General features: G+C 54.0%; 1 protein-coding gene across 4 annotated transcripts in view; it reads left to right on the forward strand.

Annotated features, from left to right (window-relative positions):
- LTBP4 (latent transforming growth factor beta binding protein 4) overlaps positions 1–9740 on the forward strand; it is a 28418-nt gene extending 18678 nt beyond the window's left edge. For 3 of the 4 annotated variants that reach the window (XM_029925390.1, XM_029925391.1, XM_029925389.1), the window contains 11 exons: positions 698–829; positions 912–1037; positions 2489–2635; positions 4221–4487; positions 4782–4853; positions 5137–5265; positions 5469–5615; positions 6396–6548; positions 7272–7655; positions 8079–8231; positions 9299–9740. In XM_029925390.1, coding sequence (XP_029781250.1) covers positions 698–829; positions 912–1037; positions 2489–2635; positions 4221–4487; positions 4782–4853; positions 5137–5265; positions 5469–5615; positions 6396–6548; positions 7272–7655; positions 8079–8231; positions 9299–9453 — 1865 coding nt within the window. In that variant the 3' untranslated portion in view covers positions 9454–9740. The remainder of the gene's footprint in view (positions 1–697; positions 830–911; positions 1038–2488; positions 2636–4220; positions 4488–4781; positions 4854–5136; positions 5266–5468; positions 5616–6395; positions 6549–7271; positions 7656–8078; positions 8232–9298) is intronic. The other variant, XM_029925392.1, reaches the window with a different exon arrangement.
- The last annotated feature ends 5866 nt before the right edge of the window (positions 9741–15606 follow it).

Consider the following 15606-nt stretch of genomic DNA (forward strand, 5'->3'; position numbering starts at 1 on the left):
TACTGTGCGCCAGACAGTGGCAGTGGGTCAAACAAAATCCATGCCCTCATGGAGCTGACAGTGGGGGAGTGGGGGGAGGGAGAGACAGACAGTAAGTATGTAAATAAATTCAAGATTCATTCAGCAAACAGTTTGAGGGCACACACTGTGTGTCAGGCACAGCTCTATACCCTGGGGTTGCATGGGGAACAAGACACAAGTCCCTGCATGGTGGAGGTTATAGTCTAGGGAGGTGACAGTTGGCATATTAAAAAATGCATGGATATTCTTGACATAATGTCAACTTTAAGAGGGAAAATAGAGGGGTGCCTGGGTGACTCAGCTCGTTAAGCAGCTAACTCTTAAAAAATTTTTTTTAATGTTTTATTTATTTTTGAGAGAGAAAGAGAGACAGCATGAGCAGGGGAGGGTCAGAGAAAGAGGGAGACACAGAATCTAAAGCAGGCTCCAGGCTCTGAGCTGTCAGCACAGAGCCCCACACAGGGCTTGAACCCACAGACCATGAGATCATGACTTGAGCCAAAGTTGGAGCTTAACTGACTGAGCCACCCAGGCGCCCCAAGCAGCTAAGTCTTGATCTCAGCTCAGGTCTTGATCTCAGGGGCATGAGTTCAAGCCCCATGTTGGGCTCCATGCTGGGTGTGAAGCCCCTCAACGGACTGAGCCACCAGGCTCCCCTCCCCCCACTCTTTTGCAGACGTGGATGAGTGCCAAGAATATGGCTCAGCGATTTGTGGAGCCCAGCGCTGTGAGAACACCCCCGGCTCCTACCGCTGCACGCCGGCCTGTGACCCTGGCTATCAGCCCACACCAGGGGGCGGATGCCAGGGTGGGTGTCCGTTAGGCACTGGGTGAGAGGTGGAGGGCATGGGAAGCCCAGCAATGGCGGCCTGACTGTCTGGTGGTTGCAGATGTGGATGAATGCCGGAATCGATCCTTCTGCGGAGCCCATGCCATGTGCCAGAACCTGCCCGGCTCCTTCCAGTGCCTCTGTGACCAGGGATATGAGGGGGCCAGGGACGGGCGTCACTGCGTGGGTACGGGGCTCCAGGGGGCGGGTGGGGCCAGCGGGTGGGGAAGAGGTGGGGCCAGCCCTGCTCCTCTCCGTACCCTGGACAAATGTGAGTTCACACTCGGCGTGTGAACAAATATGAACAGACACATTAGGGTTGTACACTTAGGAATGTACAGCATTTCCGTTATCAATCAGGACCCTTCTGGTGACAAGCAACAGGAAAGCTATTGGTTCAGATCTTGTTTGGGGAGGGCTTAAAAAAATACATAAAATACATGCATAAAGTCTGTAAAATGCATACTAATCCTAAGTATACAGAAACATTTTCTTTTTTCCCCAACATTTTGTGAGAAAAATTGTTTTTTATAACATTTAAAAAATGTTTTTAATGTTTATTTTTGAGAGAGAAGGAGCATGAGCCGGGGAGGGTCAGAGAGAGAGAGGGAGACACAGAATCCAAAGCAGGTTCCAGGCTCTGAGCTGTCAGCACAGAGCCTGACGTGAGGCTTGAACCCATGAACCACAAGCTCGACCTGAGCTGAAGTTGGCCGGTTAACCGACTGAGCCACCCAGGCGCCCCTACAGATATTTTTATTTGAGGCTCAATTTACATACAGTGAACTGCATGAATCTTAATAATATATTCTTTACATTCTGCCAAGTACACAGGCTTGGTTTCTTTGAAAAAAGTTAAAGCGGTGACATCCTGGAATGCGTTTGCACTTTGCGCATGCCTGGACCCAGGCATTCTAACAAGGTGCACTGTCTCTCCCTCTCGCTTCTGCTTTCCCCTGTAGTATTTCTGCTCAGGCAGACTCTTTTCACAGTGACAAAGAAGGCCCTGGCACCTCTGGGCTCACATCCTCAGCCTGGCAACCCTAGAGCTAAAGAGGGAGGCTCTTTCTTGGTAGTTCTAGCAAAAGTCCCAGGACTCACTTTGGCCCAGCTTGGTCACCGCCTGTCTCTCTGAGCCACGGAAGTGCAGTAATCGGTTGGCCATGCCTAGGACTTGTGCCCACCCCTCAGAGTAGATTTAGCCCCATTCATAAATACAGGAGTCGAAAATGGAGGGGCAGAGGGCTCCCAAGGAAAGTTCAGGTTTGTCACCAGAAGATAAGTGGAAGATAAGTGGATGATGGGGTCTGGGTCATGAAAAAAACTCATTGTAGGGGCGCCTGGGTGGCTCAGTCGGTTAAGGCTCCGGCTTTGGCTCAGGTCAGATCTCACGTTCCTGGGTTCCAGCCCCGCGTCAGGCTCTGTGCTGACAGCTAGCTCAGAGCCTGGAGTCTGCTTCCGGTTCTGTGTCTCCTTCTCTCTCTGCCTCTCCGCCTCTCATGCTCTGTCTCTCTCTGTATCAAAAATAAATAAAACATTAAAAAAAAACTCATTGTATTTGAAAGCTCGGATTTTTTAGAACTTTGGGATCACTGACGGCTACAACCACTGACTCTCCCCTCTGTCTCTTGCTCACAGATGTGAATGAATGTGAAACACTACAGGGTGTTTGTGGAGCCGCCCTCTGTGAGAACGTCGAAGGCTCTTTCCTGTGTGTCTGTCCCACGAGCCCTGAGGAGTTTGACCCGATGACAGGACGCTGCGTTGCGCCACGAACGTCAGCTGGTAAGACTGATGTCTCTGTTTTTTGTGTGTGTGTTTATTTATTTTTGAGAGAGAAAGAGAGAGAGACAGAGCATGAGCAGGAGAAGGGCAGAGAGAGAGGGAGACACAGAATCTGAAGCAGGCTCCAGGCTCTGAGCTGTCAGCACAGGGCCCCACGTGGGCCTCGAACTCAGGAACCGCGAGATCATGACCTGAGCCAAAGTTGGCTGCTTAACCGACTGAGCCACCCAGGCGCCCCCTGATGTCTCTATTTAACTGATGGCTTCAGGGCTCACAGAAAAATGAGGTGATCTAACCATTTCTGGCATGGGCAGCTGTCAGTAGTTAAATGTTGTTGTTTTATTTTATTTTATTTATTTTTTTTAAAATGTTGTTGTTTTAAATAACAATGAAACATTCAGGCCGTGGTGGGCCAACTCAGGGTCAGCCCTGTCCCTGACTCTACCAGATTCCTTCATTTAAAAAATGTTCACAGGAAACCCACTGTGTGTACACCCTATTCTGGGTACCAGGGACACGGCAGTGACCAGGACAGACAACACTGTCCTTAAGGGACTCACAGTTCAGTGGAGGCAGGCAGAGATCTCACCAGAGAGTGACAACCAGAGAAATCAGGGCTGGAAGGAAGAAGCGCAGGCCAGAAGGAACAAGGGTGTGATGGGGAAAGGCTGGGGGATTACGGGAATCCAGAGGAACTGCCTACCCCAGCCAGAGAGGGTCCCCTGAGGGGGGTACGTCTGAACTGAGAGCAGCAGGAAGAGGAGAAATAAGCCAGGAGAAGCAGGTGAGGGAGGACATCCTGGCACAGGACATAACACGGGCAAAGGCCTGGCAGGGCCAGAGAGGGCCTGACACGTTTGAGGAACCAAAAGATGTTCAGGGCGGCGTGCAAGGGGACAGAACAAGGGGAGGGGGTGGGGAGAAGCGAGGCCGCAGAAGGAGGCAGTGCCCGGTCACACTGATTTTCCCTGATGAGGGGGCTGGCCTTTCTTGAGAGCACTGTGGCACCGTGGGGGGGGGCGGGGTTTGAGTGGGAGAGGGGTATAATCAGAATCTGGCTGCCACATGAAGGTGGACTGGGGAGGGGGTTACACTAGGGGCTGGGAGCCTCAGGAGCCTCCAGGGAAGGGACCTGGGCAGGAGAGGACAAGACTGGACCAAGGCAAGGGCCATGGGAGAGGAGGGGAGGGTGGGTGGCAGGAGGCGAGAGGCCAAGTGGAGAGGCTGTGGGCAGCCTAGTGGAGGGGGGAGAGGGGTCCAGGCCCAAACCTAGGTTTGGGGAGGAAGACTGTGAGGGCAGTTGGGGGACACACTGGATGTGAGGACCCAGGAGGTAGCCAAGAGGCCAGAGAACTCCCCCCCCCATCCCAAACTGTAGCTGGGATCATGGGCCAGACCTGGGAGGGCGTGAGGAGGGGAGGCAAGAGATGCCGACATGACAGGAGACGAGAGTGGGAGAGACGAGCACAGATGGTGAGAGGTGTGGTGTGTGGTCCGGCCTCAGTTCGGGGGCCTGGCTTTCCTCATCTATAACACGGGGTGAGAGGCTCAGCCCATGCTGGGCTGACGCCCCTTGTTTGCCTAGGCACATTCCCGGGCCCACAGCCCCAGGCACCTGCCAGCCGGGGTCTGCCTGCCCGGCCACCTCCGCCTTCCCCACCCCGCCGGCCCAGCCCGCCTAGGCAGGGCCCCGCGGGCAGCGGGCGCCGCGAGTGCTACTTTGACACAGCGGCTCCCGATGCGTGTGACAACATCCTGGCTCGGAACGTGACGTGGCAGGAGTGCTGCTGCACCGTGGGGGAGGGCTGGGGCAGCGGCTGCCGCATCCAGCAGTGCCCCGGCACCGAGACAGGTAAGCATGGGCTACTGGGTGGGCACAGAGCTGAGGGTTTGGGGAGAAATGGATGGGCACGCGGCTGGGACAGAGGATACATTTGGACATGGGCTGGGGCGCAGGGACTGCATGGGCAAGAGTAAGCTGCCAGCCAGGCGGGCATGAAGCTGAGAGGTGGGCACAAACCGGCACGGGGCCTGAAGACTTGGGTGAGCAGGGGCGCAGGAGTAAGCAGAGACAGATGGGAGGCAGCAGGCCCAGGGCAGGGGTGCCGTCGAGGGTGTCCGGGCTCAGCTTTGTCTCTCTATGCAGCCGAGTACCAGTCATTGTGCCCCCATGGCCGGGGCTACCTGGCACCCAGTGGAGACCTGAGCCTCAGGAGGGGTAAGATGAGACCTCAAGGCCCATTCACTTTCAGCCCCCAGGCTCCATCTCACCCTCTCTGTTTTCTTCACCTCTCTCTATCTCCCACCCTTTTGCTCAGTCTCTACTCCACCCCGTCGCCTGTCTCCACCTTTCCCTATCTCTGCCTCTGGGTCTCTGTCGCCACCTTTCTGTCTCTCTCTTTCCCTGGTCAAGCCTCGGAGCCCCCCATCCAGCCGCCCAACACCCTGGCCCGCCCCATCTCTCTTGGTTTGGGGCGCGCCTCTGACCCCCCTTCCCGCAGATGTGGACGAGTGCCAGCTTTTCCAAGACCAGGTGTGCAAGAGCGGCGTGTGCGTGAACACGGCCCCAGGCTACTCATGTTATTGCAGCAACGGCTACTACTACCATACCCAGCGACTGGAGTGCGTCGGTGCGAGCTCCACCTGCCCCCATTCCACCCCCCAACCCCCTCTCCCCAACCCTCTACCAAGCCAGCCCCTCTCTGGAATGCCGCCACCCCCAGCAGGAAGTCTTTCCTGAAGTCTAGACTCCATCTATCACACTGTCAACGCGATGGGGAAGTGGGAAGGACTAGAGGGCTGCCCCCTAACCACTCCCTCTTCGCCTCCCTAGATAATGACGAGTGTGCAGACGAGGAGCCGGCGTGTGAAGGCGGCAGCTGCGTCAACACCGTGGGCTCGTATCACTGCACCTGCGAGCCCCCACTGGTGCTGGACGGCTCCCGGCGCCGCTGCGTCTCTAACGAGAGCCAGAGCCTCGGTAGCCCCGCCCCCGGCCCGCTCCCGCAGGGGTCAGGCCACGCCCCTCGCGCGTGCTCGGCCACGCCCCCTTACGCCCCCATTTAATCTCGGCGTCTGGCTCTCCTAGCAAGCCAGCTGGCCTGGTGTCCGAAGTGTGCCTTAAGGCCAAGGTTCCGAAGGAGCCTGCCATGTGCTGGCCGTGTGTACCTGCATGTTGCTTGTCGCCTCTTGGCCCAGGCTTCCTTTCAGCACATTGGGTGGGACTACTTTACAGGGTGGCCGTGAGGAATTTCATTTTCAGGACGTCATGGGACCTGGGCTTCCTAAGTGCCAAAGCCGTGCTTCCTCTCATTAGTTCCCTGTGTGTCTCTGTCTCTTTTCACCTCTCCGGGGTTTCTGTCTTTAGAGGTTTTTTTCCCTGAATTTCTGCCACTCTCTGGGTCTTTCTAGGTCCGTTCCTTTTCGTCTGTCTCTGCATCTTTGCTTTCTGTTCTTTTTGGATTCTCTGATTCTTTGGATGTGTTTGTCTCTATCTCTTTGGGTCCTTTCTTTTTGCTCACTGATGCAAACTCTCTTCTCCTTCCACTTCCTGTCCCTACATCCCCCCCCCCCCGCCCCGCCCTTTCTCCCCCTACACGACTGCCTTTGGCCAAGCCGGACCAAGCACTAGCCCCTGGAGCTATCTCAGAGGCCTTCTGAGAGTCAGACCAAAGCTGAGGGGACGCGTCTGGTGTTAGGCACCGAGTAGCAAGGCTGATTCCACCTGTCCCACCCTGATGGATGCTGTCTTTGCCCTCAGATGACAATCTGGGAGTGTGCTGGCAGGAAGTGGGGGCTGACCTCGTGTGCAGTCGCCCTCGGCTGGACCGCCAGGCCACCTACACAGAATGCTGCTGCCTCTATGGCGAGGCCTGGGGCATGGACTGTGCCCTCTGCCCCGCCCAGGACTCAGGTACTGCCGCTTGCCTGGGTCAGACTCGGAGGCCAAGACAGCCCATGAGACACGTCCCCCCCCACCCCCCCAGTCCTGGATTTAGACCTCAAATACCAGTTGCTCAGACCCACCGTCCTGGCCCACAAACTACCTGGTCAGAGCTCACAGAGCTCCGAGTCTAAATGTTTTGAACACTTTCAGGTGCCTAAGACCCCAACACACAACCCCAGAGATCCTCAAAGTTTGGCTCCTAAAACCCCTGAGTCCCCCAATCCTTAGCCCATGGGAACTCAGCTCAGGCCCAAAACCCTGGTCCTTGGTCCTCAGACTTCCAGGTCCCATGGCTCAGATCCCCTCCTATGCATCCTGGCCCCTGAGCCCCCCAGTAGCAGTCCTGGGACTCCCCAGTATGGTCCTTAAAACACCCCTGTCCCATTTCTCTAGGCCCCTAGTCCAATACCCCATGAGTCCCCCAAATTCCAGCACTTGGACCCTGATTCCTAGCAGTAGTACTTAGTACTCTCTATCCCAGCACCATGGAATCCCAATCACAGCCCTCAGCCCCCTAATCCTGACTCCAGAACCCCTATCTGGATCCTGAAATCCCAGCCCCCTCATTTGAAGCCCCTCCAAAGCCTCAGCCCAGGGCCCTCCTCCCCTCTCCTCTGTGCTCCTTTCTAGTCGAGGGACATGAATGGTGGGTGCTGAGGGCTAACCATGAGGCTTGGCTCCTGTTCACAGATGACTTTGAGGCCCTGTGCAATGTGCTGCGCCCCCCTGCATATGGCCCCCCACGGCCAGGTGGCTTTGGACTCCCTTACGAATATGGCCCTGACCTAGGTCCACCCTACCAGGGCCTTCCCTACGGGCCCGAGTTATACCCGCCACCCGTGCTACCCTACGACCCTTACCCACCACCTCCTGGTCCCTTTGCCCGCCGGGAGGCCCCCTACAGAGCACCACCCTATGACATGCCGGACTTTGAGGACGACGGTGGCCCCTACGGTGAATCTGAGGCTGCTGCGGCGCCACCCGGCCCCGGAAGCCGCTGGCGCTATCGGTCCCGCGACACCCGTGGCTCCTTCCCAGAGCCTGAGGAGTCACCCGAAGGTGGAAGCTATGCTGGTGAGCACTTCTGGCGAGGGCTGGAGGCCGAGACAAGGAGTTAGGTGTGCAGAGAGATGGAAACGGAACGGGGGCGGGAAGAGTGAGACGCAGAAACAAAGAGAAGCCGAGGGGAGGGACTAGATCAGAGAGATGGGAAAACACAGATACAGTTAGGAGAGAGCGACAGAGAGCAGTGATGAAAAGGGACAAAGGGACGGAAACACACCCGCGGACCAAGAAGGCGCTGAGGATAGGAGGCAAACTGATGGGAAGCAGAGCTAGGAAAACCTGGCCCCACGGCGCCCCCCACAGCCCGGGGGCGGGACGCACGGTTTAGAAGAGGATACCAGACCAGGGACGCGCCCCCCTCCCACGGCCCTGTGGGGGTTTAAGGCATGGAAGGCAGAGACCCCGAACCACGGAGTCCCGCATTCTCCGCAGGCACCCTGTCTGGACCCTACGAGGGACTGGAGGCGGAGGAGTGCGGGATCTTGGACGGCTGCGCCCACGGCCGCTGCGTGCGCGTTCCAGAGGGCTTCACCTGCGACTGCTTCAGTGGCTACCGCCTGGACATGACCCGCATGGCCTGCGTCGGTGAGGGGCGGCCAGGACCGGCCTGCGCGGGGCGAGGGTGGAAGCCCTGACCGGAAGGGGAGGGGGAGGGGGGTCAGGGACGTCACGGACCGCGGGGAGCAGGTAGTAAGTCCCGCACGGCGATGGGGCTGGCCTGAAGAAGGCGAGGTCGGGCTTCGAGGAAAGCAGAGCTTGACCTTCGCGGCCAGGGGCTGGGCTGGAAGGAGGATTGAAGAATCCTGTAGAATCCTGCAGGTGTGATGGCTAAGCATTCCCAGGAGTACCGTGGCCAATTTGCTTGACCGCTTTGGAGAGCTCCGTCTTCTAAGAATCGTGTCTGCCTAGTCCAGGCAGGACTAAATCAAAGTGGTTACAATCATGGACTGGAGTAGTCGGACAGACCTCAGGCTCCGTCCAGCAACTTGCTGTACAACCCTGGGACAGGTCACTGTCCCTTTTTTTTTTTTTTTTTTTTTTTTTTTAGTTTTTCTCATCCAAAAACCGAGCATAAGTTGTAGAATCCATGTCACAGAGCTGTGAATATCATCAACACTGTTAAACAGTGACACTGAGGCCTATGTGTAAACCAAGGCTCAGAAAAGAACTGAGTCCCCCAAGGACTCACGGGCAAGAAACAGCAGGGGACTGGGCACTCCGAGTCTGAGAATTCGCTGGGCAGAATGTGGGCTCGTGTCATTCTGGGCAAGGAGCTTCCCGGCGCGGGTCTCAGTCTGCCGGTATGAAAACAGGATCACTACCCACCTCAGGGTTGTTAGGAGGATAAATATACATAATGGGTTTTAAACCATGTCTGGCATAGAGTAAGCATTAATTGTTGTGAGATCATTATCAGTATTATTTTCCTAACAAAATCCTAGTGACATAGCGGCTACCGTACCCATCTTACGGAACACAAAACTGAGTCTCGGAGATGTTAAGCCACTTGCCCATGCTCACACAGCCAGCAGGTGGTAGTGGTTGGATTCAACTCCAAGCAGAAGGCTCAGCACCCCTTTGCCCCAGGGGCCAGACAGGCGGGCTCCAGGGTCCCCAGCCCCGAGCTGAGCCCCTCGTACCTCTTTCTGCAGACATCAACGAGTGTGACGAGGCCGAGGCAGCCTCCCCGCTCTGCGTCAATGCACGGTGCGTCAACACCGATGGCTCCTTCCGCTGTATCTGTCGCCCAGGATTCGCACCCACTCACCAGCCGCATCACTGCGCGCCCGCCAGGCCACGGGCCTGAGTCCCAGCGGCCCCAGGCTGTTTGCTCTGCGCCTGCGCACGCGGGTCCCTGCCGCGTGCTCTCCCGCCTGCTTGCGCGCATGTGCACGTGGCGCCTGCGTGGTTGGAGAGTAAGGACGCAGAAACCAATGGAAGGAGGGATGCCCTTCCCTGCTCCCGCCACCCTCTGCACCTCCTACAGAAGCTGCCGGGCCCGGGACTAGCCCACGCGGCCCTTCACGTTCCTTCTACTTTTTATGAAAAGTTTCCATTAAAAAAAAACCCACCTATTTTGTACCTTCTGCCTCTGCCAGCCTCTGATTCCAAAAGTCTGGCTCCAGAGTTTGTCCTCCGAGCCACTAAATTACTTCCTCTCCTCCATCCTTGACTCCGTGTCTGGCTCTTAATTTCCGTGCCTCTGTCGCTTAGTTTTTCTCCTCCTATGTCCGTTTCTCTCTTTATCTCTGTTTTCTGTCTTTGTCTTTTTTTTAATGTTTTATTTATTTTTGATACAGAGAGAGACAGAGCATGAGAGGGGGAGGGGCAGAGAGAGAAGGAGACACAGAACCAGAAACAGGCTCCAGGCTCTGAGCTGTCAGCACAGAGCGTGTCGCGGGGCTCGAACCCATGAATGTGAGATCTGACCAGAGCCGAAGTCGGAGGCTTAACCGACTGAGCCACCCAGGCGCCCCTATCTCTTTGTCTTTAATGTTCTCTGCCCAGTGGTCTATGACACAGGTCATACGTGGTCTCTGTTTCTCTTTCTCTTTTCCTGCCTGTTTTTTTCTCTCTCATCTCGAGAGTCATCTTTCTCCCGTGCGGGGCCCTGGAAGGGGATGGGAGGGGGTGGCCTCAGATCGTCCTCAGGGCGCTGCCTCTTTCCTTAGCTAGAGGGGACCCCAGATTTCCCATGCTCCCCTTCAATAGGACAGTGAGAAATGTCTACCAGAGCACCTGACGGCCAGGGTTTCAGGATGGAAGGGGCTCAAAGCTCCACCAAAGGGGTGATGGCTGCACAAGTCTGTACTAAAACCAATTTATGGGTGAGTTGTATGATACATGAATTATAACTCAATAAAGCCATTAAAAAGGAAAGAAAGGAAAAAAAAAAAAAAACCTCTACAAAAGAGGTCCGGAAGTGACTCTCCAATTGATACAGGTAACTCTGCCCCAAACACTTACCTTTCATTCACTCAGTCACTCAACAAATATTTTCTTTTCTTTTTTTTAAAATTTTTTATGCTTTTTATTTATTTTTGAGAGACAGAGAGAGATAGCTGGAGCAGAGGAGGGTCAGAGAGAGAGGGAGATACAGAATCCAAAGCAGGCTCCAGGCTCTGAGCTGTCAGCACAGAGCCCAACGCGGTGCCTGAACTCGTGAACTGTGAGATCATGACCTGAACCGAAGTTAGACGCTTAACCGACTGAGCCACCCAGGCGCCCCAGAAGATAACTTTTAAATGCTCCCCCCCCAAGTCTGTCTGTCCCTGCGTTGAACAATGATGGTGATATTTTTGGTGCCTGAGAAGTCCCTGGTCCCTGTCTTCATGGGACTGTAGTGAGGGACATAGACACACTTCCAGACATGACAATCTATTCTGAGACAGGGAAGGCAAAGGTAGAGGGGTCAGGGCCCAGAGGGGAAGGCCCGAGGTTGTAGGTACCCAGAGGAGGCACTTTATGAGTCTGAGAGCAGGTCAGGGAAGGCTTCCTGGAGGAAGAGAGAGAGAGTTCCAAACAGTCTGTGTTTGGGGTTCTAGGTCCCTTTGAGGATCTGTTGAAGATCTGGACACACAGAAGAAAAACACAAATGTAGGCAAGTCCCTTATTCTCATTTCCTCCAGCATGCCTGCCCATGGACATCCCATGTCCTCCCACGACCACCTTGCTGTATACGTGTCCCAGGAATGGGGACTGGGTGGGGGCAACAGTGTTGGAAAACTTTGAGGTCGAATTTCAGCATCCTGGAGTGGGGTGGGTGGGGCTTTGAGAACCCCAAATATCCCTCTCACCCTTCCTCCTGGGGTCTGGAACGTGTATCAAGGATCTAGCCTTTATCCTGCCTACATCCCTCGCACAATCCTCAGCCTCGGGGCTGTGGAGCCCTTGGCACAAATCGGGGACCAACGCATTCTCGTCTGGAATGTCCAGAGGGAAAGGGTCCAAGGGGTCACTGCGCTCCCAGGACGAGCCGCAGCGGCCTCTGACGGTCACTGAGCGCCTGCGCATCCCTAGCCGCTCTCGCCCTCTAGTGGCCGATGTTCACACAGTCATCAGTGAACCCACCTTTGGTCTCCACATTGGGCTAAGACCCAAGTAGTGTCTGGTATAATGATTAAACTCTTTTTTTTTAAGTTTATTTATTTATTTTGGGAGAAAGAGAGAGAGATATAAGGGGAAAAGAGAGGGAGAGAGAGAGAATCCCAAGGGCAAGCTCCACACTGTCAGCACGAAGCCCCACCCAGGGCTCGAACTTACAAACTGTGAATATCATGACCTGAGCAGAAACTCAGAGCCGGGCACCTAACTCACTGAGCCACCTTGGCGCCCCAGTGATTAAACTCTTAACTGAACTCAGGCCTGATCTTAAAAAGTGTGCATGGTAAGATGTCAAGGATTACTACTAACGAAAATACCAAGGATGCACAGATTGCAAACTAGTGGAGGGAAAAGGAGAAGTAAGACAACATAAGACGAAACCAAACCAAATATGCAACCACTTCAAAGACGCCTAAATGAGAGGGGATGGGACTCTTTGCAAAAATGAGGGCAACAGAATCACAAAATGAGATGGTAGAAGTCAAAAAAATATATCCCTCATCACAGACGCAAGAGTGTATTCGGAGTTTAAACACTTCTGGCTGCCTCCACTGCTCGCCCCCCCTCGATTCCCCCTCCTCCTCCCAGGGTTTCCTCTCCCACCCCTGCCCCTGGGCTCTTTTCCCACACACAGAGGGATTCTAAGTCCCCACACCAGATCAGCTCCCTCCCCTGCTCAGAACATTCCCTTGGCTCTATTTCATTCAGAGTAAAAGCCAGACTCACCACCATGGCCCATAAGACTTGCACCTTCTGCTTCTCGGCCCGCCCCAGTCTGACCTCATCTTCCCCACCCCCCACCCCCACCCCTTGCCTGCTCCTCTCTAGTCACAGGGATCTCCTTGTTGTTCTTCTAAAATACCAGACATGTTCTCACCTCAGGACCTTTGCACTGACTGTTCTGTCTGCCTGGAGGACTCTTTCCATTTGGCTCACTCCCTCATTACCAACCGAGAATGGATACACTGGGTATAGTCTCACAACGGAATCCGCAGTGAGAACACCCTTTAACCACCCATGCTAAGGAGACTGAATTTCACAGTGTTGAGTGGAAAAGCCAGATGTATTTTCTGGATGTATTTTCTGACTCAATTTACATACAATTCAAGGCAGGAAAAACCCATCGATGCAGTCAGAAGTCAGAATGATGGCGACCTTAAGGGGAGGGGGCATGCCCCAAAAAGGTCCCTGGGGGAACTTGGGCCGAGAGGGGACTGGAAATGTCTGGGAGCTGGTGGCCCCAGTGTGTTCAGCTGGTGAAAATTCACCCCGCTGTATACTTACGGTTTGTACTGGTTTGCACAAGTGTCTGCTTCAATAAGCAATTTTAGGAAAAGAAAAGAACCTCTGCTTTCCTACCACCCAACTTAAGAAACAGGCCATTTCCAGCGCTCAAGCCCTTCTTTCCCAGGACAAGTGCTTTTATACGTTTTATAGTTTCTTCCCTGGCTTGCTAAGCTCACATCCTTGGTGCTGTTTAAGGCCACCCACCCGCAGGCTTGGGGCGGGGGGTGGCCTGGGCCAATCTGGGTGCTGGGGGTTGGGGAGAGGAGGGATGGGAGCGACCTGAGCCAGCCTGAGAGGTAATGTTTCTGGGATGCCCTTCCCCTAAGTCCTGGGGTGGGGATGGCGGCGCCCCCGCCCACAAGTGCTCAGAGCCATTGTCTGGAAGGTGAGACTCAGCACCTGCCACCTGCTTCTTCGCACGCACATTCTCTTGTCTCAGTTTCTGTGTATCTCTCTCCCTCCTTCCCTGTCTCCCTTCCTCCTTCCCAATCTCTCCCTCAAGAAGAAGAAGAAGAAGAAAAAAAAAACCACCCCAAACCAAAAAAACCCAAAACCAAACTCTCAGTTATTTACATAAAGCTTTATTACATAGACTGTAACCAAAGGACCCAATTCAGACTTCAAGTCTTGGAATCAACTTTGAATAAATAGTAGTGCTTCTCTCTCTCTCTCTCTCTCTCTCTCTCTCTCTCTCTTGCACTGTAATGTTTATTTTTAAATTCATTTTTACTGGCAAGGTTTTATATATAGGAGGCTCAAGAAAAGAAAATGTTCACTCTGCATTTTCCTTTTTCTTCTGGCCATTAAGATTGTTCGTTTCGTTTTCTGTTTATTCCTGGAAATAATTTTGCCATCTAGGGCATGAGCGCACTTGGCAGGCCTCTGTGATATCCAGTGGCATACGGAAGAGTGTGGAGTGATTTAGGAAGCTGGGGGTGGGGGTGGGGAGAGGGGGAGCGGGTTCCAGGGGAAACCAGTGAAGGCTGGAGGCCAGGCAGGGAGGCACCCAGGTAGGACAGGCCCCGGGTCTCCGCACCGGGTGGGTTGGGCCAATTCCAAAGGCAGTGAAGGTAGAAACCACAGAACGTAGTGTCTGATTGGCTTCGGGGAGAGAGGGGGGAGGAGCCAAGGAGTGCGGGCAGATCTGCGCAGGCCTCCTGCCTGGACCGGATGACTCAGACTAGGGGGGCTGTAAATAAAGAAGGAAGGGGAGGTCAGCCCAACCCCTGCTGTCACGGAGAGCTTCCTGATCACCTTCCTGGTTCACTGGGTCCTCATAGCACCCACCTTACAGATGGGGAATCAGGCTCAGAGAGGGGAAGGCCCCAAGCAGGAGAGAGCAGGACTGGAGCCCAGGTCTCGTACCTAACCCCCTGCTTGGAAATTTTAAGTAAGCTCAGGGCTCTGACTGTTGCTTTCTCTGCCACTAGGGGAAAGAAAGAAAAAAAAAATACAGAAACATAAAAACCAAACAGCCTTGACTACAAGGCCCAGGGGCACTTTTGGAGTGGCAATCCTGCCACGAATCCTAGTTGTGACGGTCCTTAACAGGACTCTGCATTTGTCAAAACGCATAGAACTGTACACGGGTACATACACGCCGGAGCGCACATGCGCGCTACTCTCGCTCTTTGTAAATAAGAATGTTAAAAAACAAAACAAAACCAAAACAAGAACAGGGGCGCTTGGCTGGCTCAGTGGGTGAGCATGAGACTCTTGATCTTGGGGTCCGGACTTCAGGCCCCATATTGAGAGGAAAGAGTATTTAAAACAACACAACCAAGAACAAATACAATGAACATAGCCAGAATCAAGACTGGCTATTAGGGGCGCCTGCGTGGCGCAATCACTTAAGCTTCCCACTCTTGGTTTTGGCTCAGGTCAGGATCTCACAGTTCGCCAGATCGGGCTTGGTACTGAGAAAGCCAAGCTTGCTTAGGACTCTCTCTCTCTGCCCTTCCCTCTCTCACATTCGGGAGCGCGGTCTCTAAATAAATAAATAAATAAATAGGCGTAACTTAAAAAAAAAAAGGACTGGCTGTTAGAAATATTAAGAAATAATATTAAGAAATAATAATATTAAGAAATGTGTTGGGGGTGGGGGGCGCCTGAGTGGCTCAGTGGGTGGTCTGACTTCGGGTCATGATCTCACAGTTTGTGAGTTCAAGCCCCGCATGGGGCAGTCTGCTGTCAGCACAGAGCCGGCTTCAGATCCTCTGTTCCCCTCTTTCTGCCCCTCCCTCAATCTCCTTCTCTCTCTCTCTCTCTCTCTCTCTCTCTCTCTCTCAGTCATAAAACCATGTGAAAAAAGGAAGAAGAGAAGAGGAAAGAAAAGAAAGAAGGAAGGAAAGAAAGAAATTCGTTGGGGTGCCTGGCTGAGCCAGAAGATAGAGGAGCATGCAGCTGTGGGTCATGGGGTCATGAGCTGGAGCTCCACACGGGGGTAGGGGGGGGAGTAGGGATTATTGAAATTAAAATAAATAAACTTTATATATTTTTTTTAATTTTTAACATTTATTTATTTTTGAGAGACAGAGAGACAGAGCATGAGCAGGGGAGGGCAGAGGGG

Source organism: Suricata suricatta, chromosome 16, assembly GCF_006229205.1.
Source record: "Suricata suricatta isolate VVHF042 chromosome 16, meerkat_22Aug2017_6uvM2_HiC, whole genome shotgun sequence".
NCBI classification, from domain to species: domain Eukaryota; kingdom Metazoa; phylum Chordata; class Mammalia; order Carnivora; family Herpestidae; genus Suricata; species Suricata suricatta.